This window comes from Bubalus bubalis, chromosome 3, assembly GCF_019923935.1.
Source record: "Bubalus bubalis isolate 160015118507 breed Murrah chromosome 3, NDDB_SH_1, whole genome shotgun sequence".
NCBI classification, from domain to species: Eukaryota; Metazoa; Chordata; class Mammalia; order Artiodactyla; family Bovidae; genus Bubalus; species Bubalus bubalis.
In genome coordinates this window covers 24,548,552-24,569,316 of record NC_059159.1, presented here as the reverse complement: position 1 = coordinate 24,569,316, position 20,765 = coordinate 24,548,552, and the positions used below count along the sequence as shown (strand labels likewise).

The 20,765-nt window shown below is 50.1% G+C and overlaps 2 protein-coding genes across 4 annotated transcripts in view; both read right to left on the bottom strand.

Moving 5' to 3' along the window:
- Positions 1 to 4,513: 4,513 nt before the first annotated feature.
- PNPO (pyridoxamine 5'-phosphate oxidase) lies at positions 4,514 to 11,421 on the bottom strand. The gene is made up of 7 exons (XM_006074312.4): positions 11,140 to 11,421; positions 8,617 to 8,741; positions 7,470 to 7,569; positions 6,568 to 6,621; positions 6,186 to 6,314; positions 5,812 to 5,882; positions 4,514 to 5,591 (listed from the first exon to the last, which is right to left on the bottom strand). Exons 1-7 carry the CDS (start codon positions 11,275 to 11,277, stop codon positions 5,423 to 5,425), a joined length of 786 nt encoding a protein of 261 aa, XP_006074374.1. The 5' UTR covers positions 11,278 to 11,421; the 3' UTR covers positions 4,514 to 5,422.
- A 6,347-nt stretch (positions 11,422 to 17,768) lies between these two features.
- SP2 (Sp2 transcription factor) overlaps positions 17,769 to 20,765 on the bottom strand; it is a 31,187-nt gene continuing 28,190 nt past the window's right edge. For all 3 annotated transcript variants that reach the window (XM_006074315.4, XM_025280257.3, XM_044939049.2), the window contains exon 7: positions 17,769 to 19,005. In XM_006074315.4, the coding sequence (XP_006074377.2) occupies positions 18,905 to 19,005 (101 nt within the window). In that variant the 3' untranslated portion in view covers positions 17,769 to 18,904. The remainder of the gene's footprint in view (positions 19,006 to 20,765) is intronic.

Sequence of the window (20,765 nt, the reverse complement as noted above, 5' to 3'; positions counted from 1 at the left end):
CCCCACCACATACAAAGGCACTTCAGTTCAAGGTTGAAAAGTCCCACTTGGGAAGGACAGCCCTCCTGGAAGCACTGGCAGCGCCAGCAGGGAGGTGGGCGTGGAAGGAATGGAGCAGGGGATCCGGACAGACCTCACCCCCTGCCGGGGCACAGGGTCAAGGGTGAGTTTAAATTACTGCTCCCTCTACTTTCTCTACCTGTGATTATTCTCTGGATCAATTCTGAGTGCATTTTCCAGAAGCCACGTGATGGGGGTGGTTTCCTGGAGCTGAGGTGGAGATGATGAACTTGAGTTCACCTCCTAACTCAAGTGGGAAACTTCCTGGAACTTTGCCCCCAGGTGTGAAGGGGGAGGGGACCCTGGCACTCCCTAGGAGGTGCTGCAGAAGGCTGGACCAGGGACCCCACAAGTTCTGCATGCACCCTCAAAGGGAAAGTACACAGCCCCTCGGGTCTAAACTTGGAAAGGGGGTGGGAAGTTCTGGCAGGAGCCCTCCTATCCCTATTAGTATTTAAGATGGATCAGCTCCAGAGATGAGTACTGGAGCCTTGAATTTTGTTCAAAAGAAAAAAAATTGTAGGTTTCTTTTTGTAATAAACAATGCTGCAAAAGCAGAGAACCTATATATGCTCTTGTCTTACATTTACTGAAAATGCTGTTTTTCATGACTTTACTCTTTTTTACTTTGTGTTCAAACTGTTTCTTTTGAGCATCAGGAAAGGTCCCCAGGTGAAAAAATATAGTGCACGGGGCACTAACTTCACCACCAAGCCATCTTAGCATCTGGAGATGGAAAGCGCAAAGGAAGGAGCTAGTTATACCTCAGCAACAGAAAGGCCTTTCAGGTGCTCCAAGAGAATGGAGCAGACCTCTGGTGACTGACCCCCAAATCTCAGGGGTTCAGTTTGGGATCCAGATTCAAATTCTGGTTCCTCCTTTAGCAGCTGGGTGATTTGGGGAACATTAAAAAACAAAAACAAAATCTCCTCTGAGCCTCAGCTTCCTCTTCTGTAAAAGGGGCTGTACTAATATCTATTTCACAGACAGTGGCCAGTTTAGGCTTCCCTGGTGGCTTAGTGGTAAAGAATCCATCTGCAATGCAGGAGTCACAGGAGATGCAGGTTTGATCCCTGGATCTTCCCTGGATTGGGAAGATCCCCTGGAGGAGGGCATGACAACCCACTCCAGGATTTTTGCCTGGAGAATCCCAGGGACAGAGGAGCCTGGAGAGCTACAGTCCAAAGGGTTGCAGAGTCGGACATGACTGAAGTGACTTAGCACACGTACATGGTCAGTATCACATGACCCACAAGTAGTCCTATGTATGTGCCCAATGCATATCAGGTTTCCTTTCCTCTCTTTTATGAAGGAACTCCACCACAGCTCATGGTTCCGTTTAAGGATGAAGAGAGAGCTTACTCCCTATGCTGTTAGGTGGAGACCCTCCTCAAGCCCCAGGAGCCGAGAACTGGAAAACAATTGGCCAAATCTCTGGAGCTCATGGTGGGAACAGAAAGAGACCAAGGTGACAGCTAAACAATGTGATTCTGTGGCTTCCAGGTCAGCTCCTCACAGGCTGCTGGGCCACCCCAGGGAGGTTACTCAGGACGTTTACCAAAACAAACAGACCTGTACAAAGGGGGCCTTTGTTAGCTGGGCTCACCCAGGCCAGAGGCAACTCTGAAGAAGAGGGAGGAAGCCCAGGGACTGGAGGGAGGGAAGGCGGGCTCAGGTATATGGCCTTCCCCCAAGCCTCTTCCCCATCCCGCCCCACCACTTGGAACTTTCTAGGGTCCCCACAATCATTCAGTCCATAAAGCCTCCCATGGAGGAGCTGACTTTCCGCCGACTGCAGCTCTGCCCAGAGTTCGCAGCTGATACTCAGAGGGTTTATAATCAGCCGGCTCTGTGGTGAGTACCCCACGAAGTTCCTCCTGTAAGCCTCTCATCATAGGTGCTGTCATTACCACCGTTTTCTAGTTTTCCAGTGGCATTAGCTGAGGCTTAAGAGATCAAGTCACTAGACCTGGGTCAGGAGTTCCTAGTGGCAGAGCTCGGACTGAGGCCAGATCTGTGCATATGGCTGCTGCACCACACAGCCCCCTTCCCCCTGGATTTGTATCTGCTTAGGGAAGGGAAGCCTGGCGTGCTGCAGTTCATGGGGTTGCAAAAAAGTCAGACAGGACAGAGCAAATGAACAACAGGGAAGGGAAACTGAGGCTCAGAACAAGGAAAGGGGTACAGTCACCTTCTGCAGTGGGAAGGTGGGGAGAGAGGGCCATGCCTGGGCCTTGCGGTCCTGGGAGGCGAGCATCCTCTGAGGGGGCCGCCCAGAATCTGGAAGCAGTGAGGAAAAGCCAACCAGTTTCAAGGGTGAGACCCCAAACCATAGGGACCTCCCGCTTCAGCCATCCTGAGGTTGCCTGAGGCAAGGGGTGGGGAGGGGCGAGAGGCTGGGCCCCAGGCCACTGACCTGTGCTTCTGTCTCATACTGGCAACCACCAGGCCACTATCTTCCCTCTTAGGTGAGAGGGTATGTGGGTTCCTCAACCCTGTGCATGCCACTCCACTCCACAGCCCCAAAGTGATGGCCACAGAATCTCCCATGAAAACTCCACACATATCCCTAAGTTAAGGGATGGACGGACAGGCTGGGGGCAGGCAATAAGAGCCAAAGGAGACCTGGCTGCCCAGGAAGTCAGTGCCCAGGCAGCCACAAGTGTTCACCAGGCCAGAGGAGGAGGAAGCAAGAGTGCAAATATGAAAATATGAACAGGAACGGGAGAGGCCACGGTTATTGACCACAGTTTCACTGGGACGGGACCCAAGAGGGGAAAGGGGGCAGGAGGGGCCAACTAGAACTGGCCTGTGCTGCCTAGAAGGGGCCAACGCTGGGCATCGGGCTCCCCCTGCTGGACACCCAACCTCCCCAAGTGGAGAAGCTTAAGGTAGGAGGAGTCACTTATATTCTTCAACTCCACTCAAACATGGGGGTGGGGAATGAGACCAGGCTAGATTGAATATTTACATCATGCATGGCTGATGAACTTTTATTTTAGACTTGGCACAGGGACTGTCAGACAGAGGAAAGGAAAGGAACAGCTGAGACCAGGCTCAAAGCAGGGGATATACACAGACCCCATAACATAACAGGACAAGGTAGAGAAGGGCACTCCAGCACCCTCTCCTGCAAGTGGCCACAAGGCTAGCACTGTGCCTTCCTGCACCCTGGCTTAAGGAAGCCGGTGGGGGTTGGGGGTGGTGAACACCCAGAAGGCCGCTCTTGGAGGAGGCAGTCAGTAACAGATGCCAAAGCACACACCCATACAGTGGAATGAAGCGGTTTACAGAGTTGCAAGCTCAATGGCCAATGTGTGCAAACAGTCAGTTCTCTGATCCTGGCTTAGTCACAGCAAACATTTGCCCAGCCTAGCTCCTCTCCGTAGCCTGGAGGCCACTCATCCACGTTACCCCTGGACACCAGACTTGTGCTCGAAGACTATAGCTCAGCACAGGCCTCAGCCAAATGCTACCGAAGAATCCAGCTGCAGAAGTGGTTGGTTTAGAGGTTGAGGCTAATCTGGTTACCTGGAAGCAGGGGTGGTCCTGTTTAAAGCAGCGTGGGATTCAATGGGTCTGGGGTAGGCTCCCAAGGGAAGCTAAAGGTGCTGGCCTGTAGACTACACTGCAAGTGAATCAAAGTCGCTCAGTCATGTCTGACTCTTTTTGACCCCATGGACTATATAGCCCATGGGATTCTCCAGGCCAGAATACTGGAATGGGTAGCCTTTCCCTTCTTCAGGGGATCTTCCCAACCCAGGGATCAAACCCAGGTCTCCTGTATTGCAGACGGATTCTTTACCACCTGAGCCACAAGGGAAGCCCAATGCAAGTAGCAAGGATCTATTAACAGGGGCTCTCAACCTTGGCTACACAGAATTCCCAAGGACCTTTGAAATTTCCCCAAGTCCAGCGTGCACTCATACTGGTCAAATCACCTCTGAGAGTGGAACTGAACAGCAGGGTTTTTAAAGCTCCTGGGTAATTCCAGTGAAAACCAGTGACCTAGGAGTCATCATCAGTAGGGGTGGAAGGGAGGTAAAGGGATGTGTGTCAGAAAAGTATAAGCTCTATTATTTAATTTTATATCTGGAAAGTGAAATACATATAAATGTATGCATATACGTATTTCACATACATATGTGCTGTGCTAAGTCACTTCAGTCGTGTCTGACTCTTTGCGACCCTATGGACGGTAGCCCACCAGGCTCCTCTGTCGATGGCATTCTCCAGGCAAGAATACTAGAATGGGTTGCCATGCCCTCCTCCAGGGGATCTTCCAGATCCAGGGATTGAACCTACATCTCTTACATCTCCTGCACTGGCAGGTGGGTTCTTTACCACTAGTACCGCCTGGAAAGCCCTCACATACATTGAGCTTTTATAAACAAATGTGGAAAGTAAGGCCTGATGAGAATCTTCCTGACCCACAGGTACTAGCATGAGTTCCTTCTACAAAACTCCTGTGTGACAGGGACAGAACACTCACTAACTAACCTACTCCCTCTTAGGCAGCTCCAATTGTTTGAAATTTCTTCCCATATTGAGATGAAATCTAACTTCATCTAACTTCCACCTATGGGTCCTTTAGAGCTACAGAGAATAAATTTAGTCTCTTTTCCATATTGCTCTTCTTCAGATAATGGAGGGCAGCTATCAGTTGGGTAAGAGGTTTAAAAATATCCTATTAGTAAATGAGTTAGTTAAGGTTTGTTATAAGCACATCAATTCTGACTTGGTTTAAGCCAAGAAAAAATAAATCTCTCCTTTTTTTTTTTTTACAGACAATGGGTTTTCTGAGGTAGGAGGAGGAATTGGACAACCCCAGGCATGGGAAGAAGGGATCCATGGATCATTCAGAGAATTGCAAGAGCAGCAGCCAGAAGTTGCTGTTTCTAGGCCACCATTATTTACTTGGCTACAACAGCTCCTATGCCCTGAGTTTCTAGATTTCAAATTTCAAATTTGAAAGAAAAGAAAAACCGATTGGCTAGATTGCCTCAGGTGCTTCTGCTGGGACCAATCGGCTCTGGTCAGACTCTTGTCATGTGATAATAGACAAGGCCGCTGGGGCCCCACCCCCTGTCACACCAGCCCCACTCCTACAGGGAGCTAATCCAATAAATCATAGTTAAGGTTGAGAAGATAATCACGAGGTTTTCTGTTTGTGATGGTCTATGCCACTGTTAAACTCCACTAGACTAGCTGACTACGGAGAATTCCAAGGGTAAACACTGAAGGGCCCTGACTATAAGAGGCAGGAAGGGAAATGGGTTGAGTTTAGAAGGGTCTGGCCCCACATCCCATACCCTCTCTGGGGCACTGGCTCCAGCTCCACTCAGTGCCAACAGATTGGGAGTCAGGGCGCAAGTCTCTCATAGACCCAGTCTTCCTCGCCTCGGTGGGTCATGGGCCCCAGAGGGGAGTCTTCGGTTAGTAGGCCTCGTCGAAAGACGATCCGGTCGTGCAGGCGGTTGGTTTGGCCCTGCCAGAACTCCATCACCTGTGGGTACAGGATGTAGCCACCCCTACAAGGAGAAGTAGACGGTTTGGTGCTCTGTGCATTTTTCTAGCCAGGCAACCCCCACCACCCTCCACACCATGCCAGGGTCCCGTGAAGGAAGCTGCTGGCATCCATCTGACAAGGGTTTCCAGGGAGGAGTATATCTGTAATTCCAAGCATGGCTTCAAGGAAGCATGAGGGTCCCAGTGTCCCTTTCTAGGTGACCCCCCCCCCGTATCACTCACCAGTATTTTGGCTTTGGCACCTCCTGTTCCTGGTAGAGTTGCTCCAGTTCCTTATTTTTCTTTCTCAGATACTGTCCAGGGGAAGGAAATGAAGGAAGGGCCAGACTCAGTCAGTGATTCATTTAATCACCACTTACAGGGCCTGTGCTCCGTGCCAGGTGCTGGGGACACAGGTGACCTTCGGGGGCACAGTTCAACAGGAGGGTCAGACAGACACAGGAGGCCTGACCCCTGCTCCCCATATTCACATTCCCCAGGGAGACTATCCATTTCACTTTTCTGGAGAGAGAGGGCCCTGGCATCCCCTGGGGACAGCCTCTGGGGCTGAGCCAAGGCACCCACCACTCAAAGGACTGAGGAGAAGCCCCACTCACCTCCCGATCCGGGATCACAGAACTCTGGTGACTGACCACAGCCCCAATCTGGCTGCTTTTGGGGCGGGAGTGGAAGTAGCATTCAGCCTCCTCCTCAGGCAGCTTCTTCACGGGCCCCTCCACACGCACCTGCCCAGGGATGGCCCTGGTTAGATAGCATTCAAGGCCACCTGCCTTCCTGACCAGCACTGGCTCCAGTCTTCTTTATTCTTCTCTTTATCCACTGCCCCATTGTGCCTGACTCCAGGTAGCCCAGCTAAGTGAGAGTCATTTGAAAGGCAGGATGTTTACGCAGCCTGGGGACCTTCACCAGGTCCAGCCATAAACTCACGCCCCTCCTACCTCCAGTCCACCCCCCGCTGTCCCAGGAATTCTCACTCACCTGACGGTGCAGGGGCTCCCAGTAGAAGACAAGGGAAGCAAAGGGATTCGAGTCCTGGAAATGGAAGAGAATCCACAGACGGTCATCAGGACAGCAGAGAGGAGGCCTGAGCACAGGGGGAAGGTAGGGGGTCTGCACCACGCAGGCCCACTGCAGATGCATTTACTGTAGCATCTCGTTAAGTCCCCAAAGGTAGGCCTACTTTTACAGGTGTGGAGATAGGCTCAGAGAGGTTCTCTAACACTCCCAGGTTCACAGAGTCAATGGAAGACCTGCATTGAAAACCTCAGCCAGAGGGACTCCGAAGTGAGGCTTGCCATTTCTCTTACCCACAGATTTGCAAATCCTCTGAAATGCACATTTGACTGCACTGGACTTGGGGGAGAGCTACTCATTTTGGATTCATTAACTGAACGCATACAAAGTGCCAGCTTTGTGCTCAACACCAGGACAGGTGCTGGGGGTATAACAGAGACATCTCAGAGGCAGTCCCGCCCCCACGAAGCTTACTGTTTAGCAGAGGACATAAGCATTAATCACATAATCTCCTAAATACATGCAGTTAGAAACTAAAACAATGGCAGAAAGGAAATTTGTAAATTATAGTGACCGAAGTGAGAGGGGCTGGCTCAGCCTGGGAGTCCAGAGGCTTCCGTGAGGAGGTGACGTGGGGGCTGAGACCTGAAGAAACAGGAGCTACTCAGATAAACAGCTAGGGAGGTGGAGGTGCTTAAAGCTTGCCCTCATTCACAGCAGAGAGAAGGCAAGTGCAAAGGCCTCTAGTCAGGACAGTGCCTGAGCGCGGCTGGCAAGTGGACTGGGGCAGGGGTGGCATGAGTAGGCGACCAAGAAGCCAGGGCTGGACTCTGCAGGCCCAGGAAGGGTTTACCGTGAACCCTCACCAGCTCTTTTCCCTTTCGACTCTCGAAGTTTGTGAAGAAGCGGAAACCATCCTTGCCAAAGCCCTTCAGCAGCACCATGCGGGCAGACGGTTTTCCATCTCTGGGGCAAAGAGCAGAGCACCATGGTGAGAGACCCTCCCCACAGGATGTCTGAGCACCCCTACACCTGTGCCCCCTTATTCTGCACTCTCTGGGCACTCAAGCTGCCCCATGGGAGTTTGTCCCAGAGGTGCAAGCATGACTCCATTGCCTAGGGCCCTATAATGGACTGAAGTGGGTTCCACTAACATTTTTGAAGCCCTCACCCACAATGTGACTGTATGTGGAGATGGGACCTTTAGGGAATGATTAAGGTTAACTGAGATCCTAAGAGTGGGACTTTAATCCAGTAGAACTGGTGTCCTTATAAGAAAAGGAAGAGACACCAGAGAACTCCCTCTCTCCCTGCATACACAAAGGGAAGGCCATGCGAGAACACAGCAGAAAGGCAGCCATCTGTAAGCCAGGACTCGAGAGAGGTTTTGCTAGAAACCAACTCTGATAGAACCTTGATTTTGGACTTCTGGCCTCCAGACCTGTGAGAAAACAAGTTTCTGTTACGCCACCCAGTCTCTGTTAAGGTGGCCCAAGCAGACTAGCTCTGGGGGGTATCCAGGGGCACAGTACAAGAGCCTTGGCTCCAAAGCCTTACACTTTAGTGAGGAGGGGAAGAAGAGCTGAATATGAGGCTAATTCAAGAGATGTCTCAAGGGATTTATGACTGATTGTCAAATGAATGATACAAACCAGCACTATGCTAGATTTTAAGAGAGGGAGATGGCTTTATGGAGATCTACCTCCCCAGATGGGAAATGGGGAGACTGGGAGCTGAGGGAGACAAGGGTGTGTGTACTGGGAGGTGGAAGCATCAAGGGCAGAGATGAATGAGGCACTACATTTTATCACTAAATGGAATTGAGTCAAGTCTAATCTTTGGTTTACAGGTAAGGACACCGAGGCCAAGAGAGGACAAATTACTTGCCTGAGGCCACACAGCATGTTAATAATAGAACTAGAATCATAAAGTTGTCATCCATCAAATTGAGAGCTTCCTAAATTTCCTACTTCATCTGCACCCACCTACAGAAGGGCCCACGGCTATGCCTACCTTGTACACGTAGCCAGACACATGGCGTTGGCTTCCATTATGTCAGGACACTGAACAGCCTCCTCGAACCAGGCAGCAAACTGCTTCACAGGGTCCAGGGAGGTCAGATGAGTCTCCTCAAATGCCTGGGAAGGGAGAGTTTTATTTCATTTTACAAACACATAGAGTGTCTACTGTATACATGGCTCTGTTCTAGGCCCTTTTCGAGTGTTAACTCATTTAGTCCTCATAACAAAAACCTGTCCCCAGGAAGGTTCTGTTAGCCTCATCTTATAGGTGAGAAAACAGGTACAAAATGGTGAATAATTTGACAAATCAGGGTTTCATATAACGGGTGTCAAACCTATTACCTGGGAAGCCTAAAAAAAACAAAAACAAAAACAAAACTCCTGGGCTCCACCGAGTAAATTCTCATTCAGCAGGTCAATTGCAGAAAGGGGGACCCCTTCCAGGGCCTGAGAGCGGGCTCTTGTCTGACACTCAGAAATGAATTGTCCAAGGAGGTACACTTGCTGTCAAAACAAGACTTTATTGGGACAGAGGGCCCGGGCGGCAAGCAGCAGGGGAAGGGAACCCAGGAAACTGCTCTGCCACATGTCTTGCAGTTTCATGTTTTATGGTGATGCTGTTGGTTTCTGGGTTGTCTCTGGCCAATCATTATGACTCAGGGTCCTTCCTGGTGGCACGCACGTTGCTCAGCCAAGATGTATTCCAGTCAGAAGGATTCTGGGAGGTGGGTAGGACATACAGATTGTCTCCTCTCTCCTTTTGACCTTTCTCAATTCTTCTAGTTGGTGTTAGCTTGTTAGTTCCAGGTTCCTTCCCGGGACCTCTGGTTTAAGATAACTCATGCAAGTGGTTACTTTGGGGCCTGGCCAGGGCGGGCAGTTTGGGTCAGTCGTTCCCCTAACAAGTCTGAGATTTAATGAAAAACTCAATGTTTAACAAGCATTTCTGGAAATGTTCACATGTAACTAGATTTGGTAACCAGGCTCTGGGCCCTAATTCCAAAATAGTTCTCTTGGTTTCTCATCTGAGGAGAGAAAAAGAAGATCCAGGAGCTTTCTCCTGCACCCCTAGGTAAGTTATTCCTCCTCCTCAAAGTGTTATTTATTTATCAAACATTTATGGACTTTCCTGGGGTCCAGTGGTTTAAAACCCACCTGCCAATGCAGGGCGCTGGGGTTTGATCCCTAGTCTGGGAAGATCCCACATGACGGGGGGGCAGCCACTAAGTCCATGGGCTGCAGCTATGGGAAGACCGCACATCTAGAGCCCCATGCTCCCCAGTGAGAGAAGCCTTTGCCCAAGGAAGACCCAGAGCAACCAAAAATAGACAAAATAAATTAACTAGTTACATTTAAAAACAACAACAACAACAAACATAAGCTCTCCAAGTGGCTCAGTGGTAAAGAATCCGCCTGCCAATCCAGGAGACACATGTTCTAATCCCTGGGTTGGGAAGATCCCCTGGACAAGGAAATGGCAACCCACTTCGGTATTTTTGCCTGGGAAATTCCATGGACAGAGGAACCTGACGGGCTTCAGTTCATGGGGTCGCAGAGTTGGAGAAAACTGGTGACTAAACAAGCTGATTATCACTGTTCTAGGCACTTTTTCTCAGGAGAAGGCAATGGCACCCACTCCAGTACTCTTGCCTGGAAAATCCCATGGATGGAGGAGCTTGGTAGGCTACAGTCCATGGGGTCGCTAAGAGTGGGACATGACTGAGTGACTTCACTTTCACTTTCACGCATTGGAGAAGGAAATGGCAACCCACTCCAGTGTTCTTGCCTGGAGAATCCCAGGGACGGGGGAGCCTGGTGGGCTGCCGTTTATGGGGTGGCACAGAGTCTGACACGACTGAAGCGACTTAGGGGCAGCAGCAGCAGCAGGCACTATCCTAGCTTTACTACTTTGGCCACCTGATGCAAACAGTCGACTCCTTGGGAAAGATCCTGATGCTGGAAAGATTGAAGGCAAAATGAGAAAGTGGGCAAAAGAAGAGAGCAGCAAAGGATGAGATGGTTAGATAGCATCACCAACTCAATGAACATGAACCTGAGCAAATTTTGGGAGATACTGAAGGGCAGGGAAGCCTGGCCCGGTGCAGTCCATGGGGTTGCAAAGAGTCTGACGCAACTTGGCGACTGAACAACAGAGGTATTTTACAAATATCAAAGTCCATAACATCCCCGTGAGGTCAGTGATATTACTTGTGAAGTGAGGAAACTGAGACCCAGAGAAGTGAGTAAACCGCCCTAGAAGTGTGCCCAACGACCTGCAGGATTCCTTCCAGGCAACCCCCGAATGAGCGCCCTGAGTGCCTATAACGAGCTGCCTCTGGAGTCCACCTTCATCCTGGTTTCTCCAGAAACCCTCCCCCATTGATTGTCTTTGAACCCCCGCTTCTCCTATAGGGGTAACCCCGAGCCCCAAGAGGTGGATCAGAAACCCCAGAGGATCCCTTCCATGCCCCTCCCCTCGGGAGATGACTGCGGAGGCCCTGCAGGGCAGCGGCACCTCTGGGTCCCCGCGGTAAGTCTTGCGCATCGGTCCCAGGTCCATGGCAGCACCGCGGCTGCAGAGGTGGCGGAGGCAGCGGGGCCACTCGGCAGGTCGCCCAAACGTCACGATGACGCTCCGCAGCCAGAATGTCATGGGGCCGCTGGCCACGTGACTCGGCGTGGCTCCGCGCTGGGTTCCGTTGCGTTCGGAAGCAGTGTCTTAGCCGGGGAAACTCCCGGCAAGGAAGAATTTACCAGTCACCAAGCCAGGCCGACAGCCTAAGTCCTCCGAGCCACTGGGAACCAATGGGAAGCCAGAGTCGGTGGAGGGAGCCGGGAGCGGAGAGGCCATTGGTTGGAGTTTTCCAGGAGCGAGGCCAATTAGAAACAGAACAGAGGAACCCGGCAGCCAATGGACGGCGCCTCCCGGGGCGGGAGCAAAGAGACGAGGAAATGCTGTCACCTCGGTTAACACGCACGTGGAGGTTTGTTAAAGGTATAGGGACTGCAGCGGCCCAGGCGGGTGGGGCAAGGGAGGAGCCCCTGGGGGCTTGTGGAGATAGTATTAAGAAAGAGGCCCGCCCCTAGCAGATGTCCGAAAGCTAGCTTAGAGATTGGCGGTCTGGAAAGGACAAACGGAAAATGGAATTAGGGGCTAGACTCTGGAGACACAGAAAGGGGCGATCTGGTGGGGGGATGAAATTTGGGCTCGAGAGTGGGAGAGGTTGAAATGTGACTTCGGGTCTCGTGGGATAGGAGTGTGTATATAGTGTGTGAGTATGGGGAGGTACTCTGGTGTCTGGGAGGATCAGTTGGGTCAGGAGAAGACTATGGGTAAGAAAGCAGATGGCCTGATGGGAAAGGGGAAGAGGGAAATGTGGGATCAAACTATCCCAGATGAGAACCATCTTCCTCTTTCAGCTCTGAACTGCCGCTCTCCAGCCTCATTTCTGTAATGCAGGTCAGAGCATGCTCCTCCCTTTCCTCATGGTTTCCTCTTTTGTGGTTGCCGCAGAGCTCATACTACCCAGTGTTCCAGTAGATGGAAAGATTGCCCCACCGCTCCAGGCCCACCTCCCTCTTTATTGTTTCTCCTTTTTCACATTTTGCCCCTTCTAGGTAGTTGGAGTCACCAACCATAATTAAAGGCACAGGCGAGCAGGTTGCCATGCAAAGTCACTTCCAGGCTGTGGACTAGGGGCTGAGTAATAGGACACTTACCAGTGCCCATTCCAGCTTTGACTTGGCTGGGCAGCCTAGGGTCAAGGCCTCTCTGTAGTCCTTCCTGAACATCAAGAAGGGGAGCTGCAAGAGCCTTTTAGGCAGGCACCCCAGGCCTGTGTCAGGTAAGGAGAACTTCCCTGCCCTGCCCAGGTGTTTGCATTACTGCTGAGCTTCATTAAGCCCTGCATTAGATGACTGTCATTCTTTATTACGTGCACGTAGCTTGAGCCAAATGGCATCTGGAAGACAAATTTGCTGCAAAGAAATAATTCATCTCAAGGTTTAATGATGTTGATCAATGGATTCTCCACTGGTTGAAATTTTTTTGTGTGGCCATCATTTTTCTCTATTGACACAATTGAGAGAGAGGTGACTGGACTTTCTTTCTTGTTGAGGTTGTTCTTCCACATATGACCATTGCTTCCCTCCTCCCTGCATTTGAACCTGGATAAGCAGTGATTAGTACTCTTCAGCTCACATGGTTTTGTTCATGGGGCTACACTCTTAGCACTGCTGGGTTATGCGACCCTGGGCCCAGATTCTGGGGCACAAAGACTAGGATCATTTGAATGGCTTGCTTAAAATTTAAAAGCCAAGGGCTCAGTGTAGTGGGGAAGACATGTGTTAAAGACCAGGCACTGAGCTAGGTCTGAGAATATGAAGATAAAGGTGCATGGTTCCTGCCCACAGGGAGCTTACACTCTATAGGGGGAGACAGATGTGTAAACTAAAGACTTACAGGAAGTTTAACAGATGTATCTGCAAGGTAAAGGGAGCAAAAATGAGAACGTGGTCTCCAAGGGTTACGCAGTTGGGAAAGGCTTCATAAAGGGAACAGACGTTTGATTTGTCTTAATGAGTAACTGTTCTCCAGATGGGGAAAGAACAGTCATTCCAGGAAGAGGGAGTAACTTGAGTGTGATACTGCCAGAGCAAGGTGGTGAGAAAACAGGCCAGGCAAGGAGGCAGGGGCTAGGTGACAGCTAAAGATCAGACAGGTGGCAAGGGCCAGCTTTAGATATCTCTTCTCAGTTTTCATCCTGTGCTGCTGTCGAACCAGGGTGTCTAATTCCTAGTTTTTTTAAGGCCAGGTAGCAAGAAAAAGAACTAGATTCTGACAGCCTCTTCCATCCTTGGCTGTTAGTGAGGAAATTTACAACTAGTTGCCTTTTTTTTTTTTTTAACTAGTTGCCTTTTTATATTTCCCCTTTGTCTTGAAGATAATCAGTAGGCTTGTATTGTGCCTTTCTGCCTAGTGGAATTTGGTGTCTAGATCACAAAGGGGCCCTGCAGTGCAAACCAGAGGGGGGACATGATGCCCGCTGTGGGTGCTGCTCCTCCTGTGACCCCAGCAAGGGGTTTGACTGCTTGGGAGAAATGAATTTCTTTTTTACTGCTTTTCTTAAATATTTTGCTTACCACCCCCCAACTTTGTAAATTTACTAATCTTTTCTTGGAGGTCTTTAATGAATAGAAGCTATATTGCAATACTGCATTGTACAGAGACACCCCAATTTCTCAGTATGCAGCAAAACGTTGGAGACTTTGTTTGGGGACTATGCCTTGCCTGTTTTCTATTGCCTATTATTTCTTGCCTGTTTTCATAAATGCATAAATGCTTTTGCATTTATGTTCTTAAATCACCATTTTTAGTCTAATTGTTTATTAAATTATACATTTCAGTTACATCTTGGTGGCTGGATTTTTGTTTGGGGACTTGGCTCTGGTTACCAGTAGGTGATGGGCAAAGGAGGGTGAGGCAGTGGCAGGGAGACATTGGGAGATGCTGTTCTCTAAGCTAGAGCTGGGAGTGGGGAGCCTGATGCCTGAGTTTGGGGGGTATGAAGTAGAGAGGAACGATTTAACTCAGCAGGATGCCTTTAGGTGAGCTGGGCGGTGAATGAAAATGAAGTTGCTCAGTCGTGTCCAACTCTTTGCGACCCCATGGACTGTAGCCTACCATGCTCCTCCATCCATGGGATTTTCCAGGCAAGAGTAAGGGAGTGGGTTGCCATTTCCTTCTCCAGAGGATCTTCCCAACCCAGGGATCGAACCTGGGTCTCCCACATTGTAGACAGACGCCTTACCGTCTGAGCCACCAGGGAAGGTGCTATTCTTTAAAGTGAGGGCATGTTGGAGCAGAGGTTTCAGGGAAAGATGAAGTCGCCATCAGGCCTGTTGAGTGTGAGGGTTTATGAGACAACCACGTGTGGTCAGGTTGAAAAAGCCCTTCTGAAGCTGGGGGAGAGGTCTAGACTGATGGGATGGTTTAGGTGTCATGAGCCTCCAAGGTGGCACTTGAAGCCATAGGGAAGGATGAGAATGTCTGGGAAGGGAGGGGAACCTGGGGGAGTTAATGATGCTTATGCAGTACAGCCCCCAGCTTTCCAGGGAACCAACAGCAGGCTGAAACCAACCCCAGGTTTACTGGGGGCCCAAATCTCAGGAATTCTCTGGCCCGGCCTTGGGTGAACTCAGCCTGGAGCCTCAGAACGCACAGAGGGGTACTTGGTGCTCTGTTGGCAGATGCCTGAACCCTGAGTGTGGTTACCAGGGGACCCAGAGTGGGGTGCAAGGAGGCTGACCCTTACCCAAGTGTCCCGCTTGCAGTTATGGGGTTAACCCCTCATGTGATCCTTTTCACGTGCTCACGGGCTGCTTCCCAAATATGTCCCTTCGTTTTCATATGTGTACCCCATGAGAAGCTCCTTCATGGGAAGGACTCCTTAATGTCCCCGGCTCCTTCTCACAATCCCAGCCAGGAAATGCTAATGTGTAATATTTATGCATAATCTGCTTTTCTTAAGCTTCTCTGAACCTGGTGAGTGGAGCTTGGGGTTTTGGGCATCTGGTAGGACTGGAGGGATGTTAAGGTTTCCAAGGCTGAGTGAGCTCTGGGGCGTCTATCTTAGCCCCAGCACTGAGTGAGCCACAGGAGCGGGAGGAGGCCTGATGGGGTCTCAGCAGGCCCAAAGGACATGACCTTGTGGCTCCTTAGTTTTATTTAAGGACTCCTGGTCAATTGTCTTGGCCTGACCTGTGGTCATTTATTTCCTCTTTCCCAGGATCCCAGTGAGCAGGTATCTGATGCTCCTCTCCAAGCCCTGATTCTCTGCTTCTCCCTCCGTTCTTTGCTTTCTTTTCACCCACACTCCTGTTCTTTATTCCATCCTCCCAGGCTCACTTCCTGCTCTTCTACTCCCTGAGGGCCCCTTCACTAGGAAACCCAACTGTCACCTGTCCTGAGATTATTGCAGTTCCTTGAGTAGCAGTTCCCAGCCCCAGAGACCTTGGTCAGATCACAGAAGGTCCCTGACCCCCAAGTTAGATTCCCTGAATCCACCACCATCTAGACCTCGGCCACGAGCCCCTGATGGGTCCAGTGACCTGAGCTGCTACAGGTGGCTCCCATCATTAAACTCAAGTGCAGGGCCTCAAAGGGTAATTGTCAAGATGGGCTTAGTAGTTTGAAGGATGCCTGAGGTCTACTTGCTGGTTTAGTTAGGAAAAAATCGTGCCCGATGTGCCTTCAGGAGAGGAGAGTCTTTCCCAGACCCCTTTTATTCAGCCTCCTAATCCTAGTATCTGGGATGGGTGAGCTGCAGCATTGAGCATCACTGAACAGACAAGAGAGGTGGCCTTGGAGCACTGGACCCTGGGCGGGGAACTCCGTGTGACCCCCACTCTCACACTGCTGGGGGTGGCCTGATGGGGGTGTCATTTTCAACCAGGGCCAATCAGGTGTCCTGGGGAGGCCTCTGGCCTGCAGTGAGCTTGGGCTGCATCACTCTAACAGTCCCCACCCCTGCAACTCTTAAGTCTCAGTAAGGGATAGATTGAAGCAGATGAGGGCTAATTAGCCACTGGGTCTCTCTGTTCTTTCCTCAGGCCATTAGCCATGCCAGGCAGAATACATCTTCCTGCTCCCCTTCTAACTCAGGCGTCCCATAGGAGGTAGAGATGATCAGGTATGTGTCTCACTGGAGAAGGGAAACCCTGAGTGACAGCATGCGTTGGCACCTCATTTCCAAAGGATGCCGAGGATTCAGGTCAGCTTCCGCCCTTGAAGCATAAACCAGTTCCCAGGAAAGGATAGTTCTTTGTGGCTGAGAGCAAAGCCGGTGGGGAACATGTGGCAGAAAGAGATCAGTTGTTAACATTCCCCTTCTTTCCGCTAGTCCCAATCCAGGAGACAGTACGGCAGTTTTCTGGTCACATGCTCCACGCTCGAGAGTGATGAATATACCTCATGTCTTCTGCCTCCTGCCAGTGCAGCGATGAGAGGTGGGGCTGCTGGGCTAGGTAGGAGGCTTCATGTCAGGGAAGTCAGTGGTGGGTCTGGTATCACTCAAAGGGCTTAAGTATGCTTGTTGGACGGGCCTCCCTACCTTAATAAAGAAGTCATCAGGGCAGACAAACCTGTGATCCATCTCTTTATTTCTTCAGCTGATGTGAGGGTGTTCAGGCTCTAAAGACAAGATGTTTGCTTGCAAAAATGCAGGCTGCTGGTGGCAGAGGAAACCGAGTTAAGCGGGTGGAGAGCTCCAAGCGAGCCCTGCCACTCCTGCACAGAACGCCACCATGGCTGGATCCTTCTGAGGCTGGTTACGAGGAATTGTTGATATAAGAAAAGCACATACCATCCTCTATATGCTTGAGAACAACTTGTCTCTTCTCCTTCAGCCCAGATGCTCTTCAGGCCCTTCCTAGGTTTAAACACAGGTAGTGAACTGGCTCTAATCTCAGCCTGCCTACCATCACGAGGCCGGATCCCCTCATAGCCTTGCCCCATCCCCACCCCTCCAAAAATTCAGATCTGCAGTAAAAACCAAAATTAGCCTGCTGCCTTCCCTGGGGTGCTGGGGTGAGGGGATAGAAGAAAAACAGAATCTGTGGCCAGGGTTCTCTCTCGAGCTGGGTTCTGGCCTGGCCCTCCACCCTGGGAAGGGGTCTTGGGGAATTGTTTTCTCCCGATTCTTTAGCCTTCTGCAAGTGACTGAGGTGAGGTCCTTTTGGGTTTCTCTCCCAAGCTTCTTATTAACGGGCTCGGAGGCCAAAGCTCTCCTCCAGGGGTTGGAGAGTTGAGTGGAGGAATTCACATGCTGGTAAGGAAGGCATTGCTATTGACTTGAGCCTGTGGACAGAGTCTGCCTGCTTCGATCTGGACAAAACCAGGCAAAACAAAGCAGAAACTCCTGCACCAAGCCCAGCCCTCTGGAGTCCCACCAGGTGGTCTGGGGGCTTGTGCCAATGCCAGGTCCGTGTGGCTGAGGCCCTTTCTGGGCTGCGTCCTGGATTTGCCAAGGTCAGAAGGGCAAGGCCCCACCCTGGTCCCAGTGTGGATTGCTCTGAAGAGACCAGGGCTCCCTTCTCAGGATTCCCTGCTACCAGGGAAAAGACAAAGGAAGCTGCATTGCCAAGTTGCAGATTTTGCCTCAGGCAACTAAATTTATTAGCAAGAAAAAATTTTTGTCAGCCCAGCGCTGACCAACAAAGTACATCGTTAATAAAGGATAACAAATCTGTCACTTAATTCATAAAACATACCTCAAGCAGTTACAACTAAAAATAAAGTTGGATTTTTGTTTTAATTTAAAAGCCTCAAAAATAACAAGCAATATGTTTTTAAACATGTAGTAGACACAATTGTCTATTATACAATATACACTGTACACAAGTAGGGCTTGGGCTGGTCAGGGTAGGGGAGATGATGGGGAGAGGGACGAGGTTCCGGATGGGAAGGTGTTTCATCTGAATCCAGATTCGAGTTGAAATGCTGTGTCATTTAGAAAAGAGAATTGCTAAGTGAGAAAAAAAAATTCATATGCTCATCATTGCCCCCCAAAAACCCTAAACTAAAAGCAGGCATGGGGGAGGTGAGTAACAAGGACAGGAAGAAGGGAGCAATTAAATAAACTTTAAAGCACACACAATACACAGTGTTCATCATCGGAAGTAGAGTATAAGGCAACGTTCTCCATAGAAAAAGAGGGGAATCAGGGAGTGGGTGGGTAGCTTTACTTTTTAAATAGAAAGTTGGAATGTGCTGGAGGAGAATCGGGGTGGGGTGGGGCGTGTGGAGTGGAGGCGGACTGGCTGCCAGCGGAGCCCTGGGTGCAGGGCCCCGGACGTCCAGGCGTCCGCAGTGGCCGAGGGGGCCAGAGAGGTGCAGGAGAGGGAGGGGGCATGGCACGATGCGACTCCGGCAGTGTTGGGGGGAGGGGGCTCACTTTGCTCCTCGACGGAGTGAAATTCATGTTTTTCCTTTGGAAATAAGGGTTCCCACTCGTCCTGATTTAGAACGTCTCATTGGGCATGGCCAGTGTCCATGGTTTGGGCAGGCCAGGAGCTTGTGGTGAGAGGGGAGGGCCAGGGCGGAGCCAAGGGGCTTCAGAAGGAGGTGCATATGGGGCAGCAGAGCCCCTTCCTGTGGGGACAGTCGCACAACAGGAACGGGGGTTGAGGCGGGCCCATGACAGCGTGGGCCTCCTTTCTGCCAGAGGCCCAGGCAGGACACGGGCAGGTCTGCATCTGTGGGGCCTCTGCCTCAGTTGGCCTTACAAGTTCTTCGTGACCAGGTGGGTCTTGTAATGCTTGGTGAGGTGGTCACTCCTCATGAAGCGCTTCTGACACTGGGCACACTCGAAGCGTTTGTCCCCTGGGAAGAGGAGATGCCTGTCACTCACAGATATGTGTCCCTCTGCCTAACCCCGGCTCAAAGTCCTCCCCATCACAGGAAAAGCCCTCTCCCCTCTGACCTGCCAGCCTGAGCACTAACAGCCCGAATCACACCCACCACCTGGGCTGGGTTAGCTACTGTTCTGAGTATTGACTCTGAGGCTACAGAGGGTGGGTGAGACCTGCCCCTCCTACTGGCCTCGCGTCCCAGGCCCAGGCCACGTGTCTGCTCACTGGGAGCATCTGCCAGAATAGCAGTTCTCAAAGCATGTGCTGTGGACCACTGGAGGCAGCCAGGTCTTAAGTGGTAGACGGATGAACATTTTTCTACTTTATAGTTTTGTATTTATTTGTCAGTACATTAAAACACTTAGCTATGGTCTCAAGTCTGTGATGTGAAAAGTTAATCCTTCACTGGACATAAAAGAGTAAAAATAGTGAAATGATTTAAGGAAAATCATTTGTTAAATAACAGTAGGAAAGCTGGGAGCCAGAGGGCCTGGGCTGAACCAGCTCCACCAGTCACTGGCTATGTGACCCTGCTCCCGCTCCATGCCTCAGAAAATGGGCAAAATCATAGTACTGTTCGCATAGAGTCGTATGGCAATTAAATTAGTTAATGAGAAAATGTCTAGGAGATTGCAAGACTGAACATCGACATCTTAGGAATCAGTGAACTAAAATGGATGGGAATGAGCGAATTTAATTCAGATAACCAATTCTTTAGAAGAAACAGAGTAGCCCTCATAGTCTACAAAAGAGCCCGAAATGCAGTACTTGGGTGCAACCTCATAGACAACAGAATGATCTTGGCTTGTTTCCAAGGTAAACCATTCAACATCACAGTAATCCAAGTCTATGCCCTAACCACTGATGCTGAGGAAGCTGAAGCTGACCAGTTCTATAAAGACCTACAACACCTTCTAGAACTAACACCACAAAAAGATCTCCTTTTCAGTATAGGGGTGGAATATAAAAGTAGGAAGTCAAGACAAACCTGGATTACAGGCAAGTTTGGCCTTCAAGTACAAAATTAAGCAGGGCAAAGGCTAACAGTTTTGTCAAGAGCACACACTGGTCATAGGAAAAGACCCTTTTCTAACAACCTAAGAGACAGCTATATACATGGACATCACCAGATGGTCAACACCCAAATCAGATTGATTATATATTCTCTGTAGACAAACATAGAAAAGCTCTATACAGTCAGTAAAAACAAGACCTGGAGCTGCCTGTGGCTCAGATCATGAGCTCCTTATTGCAAAATTCAGGCTTAAATTGAATAAAGTAGGGAAAACCACTAGGCCATTCAAATATGACCTAAATCAAATCCCTTGTGATTATACAGCAGAGGTGATGAATAGATTCAAGGGATTAGATCTGGTAGACAGAGTGCTTGAAGGACTGAGGGTGGACGGAGGTTTGTAACCTGTACAGGAGGTGGTGACCAAAACCATCCCCAAGAAAAAGAAATGTAAGAAGGCAAAATGCTTGTCTGAGGAGGCTTTACAAATAGCTGAGGAAATAAGAGAAGCAAAAGGCAAGGGAGAAAGGGAAAGATAAACCCAACTTAATGCAGAATTGCAGAGAATAGCAAGGAGAGATAAGAAGGTCTTCTTAAATGAACAATGCAAAGGAAAGGAAAACAACAGAACGGGAAAGACTAGAGATCTCTTTAAGAAAATTGGAGATATCAAGGGAACATTTCATGCAAGGATGGGAACGATAAAGGACAGAAAC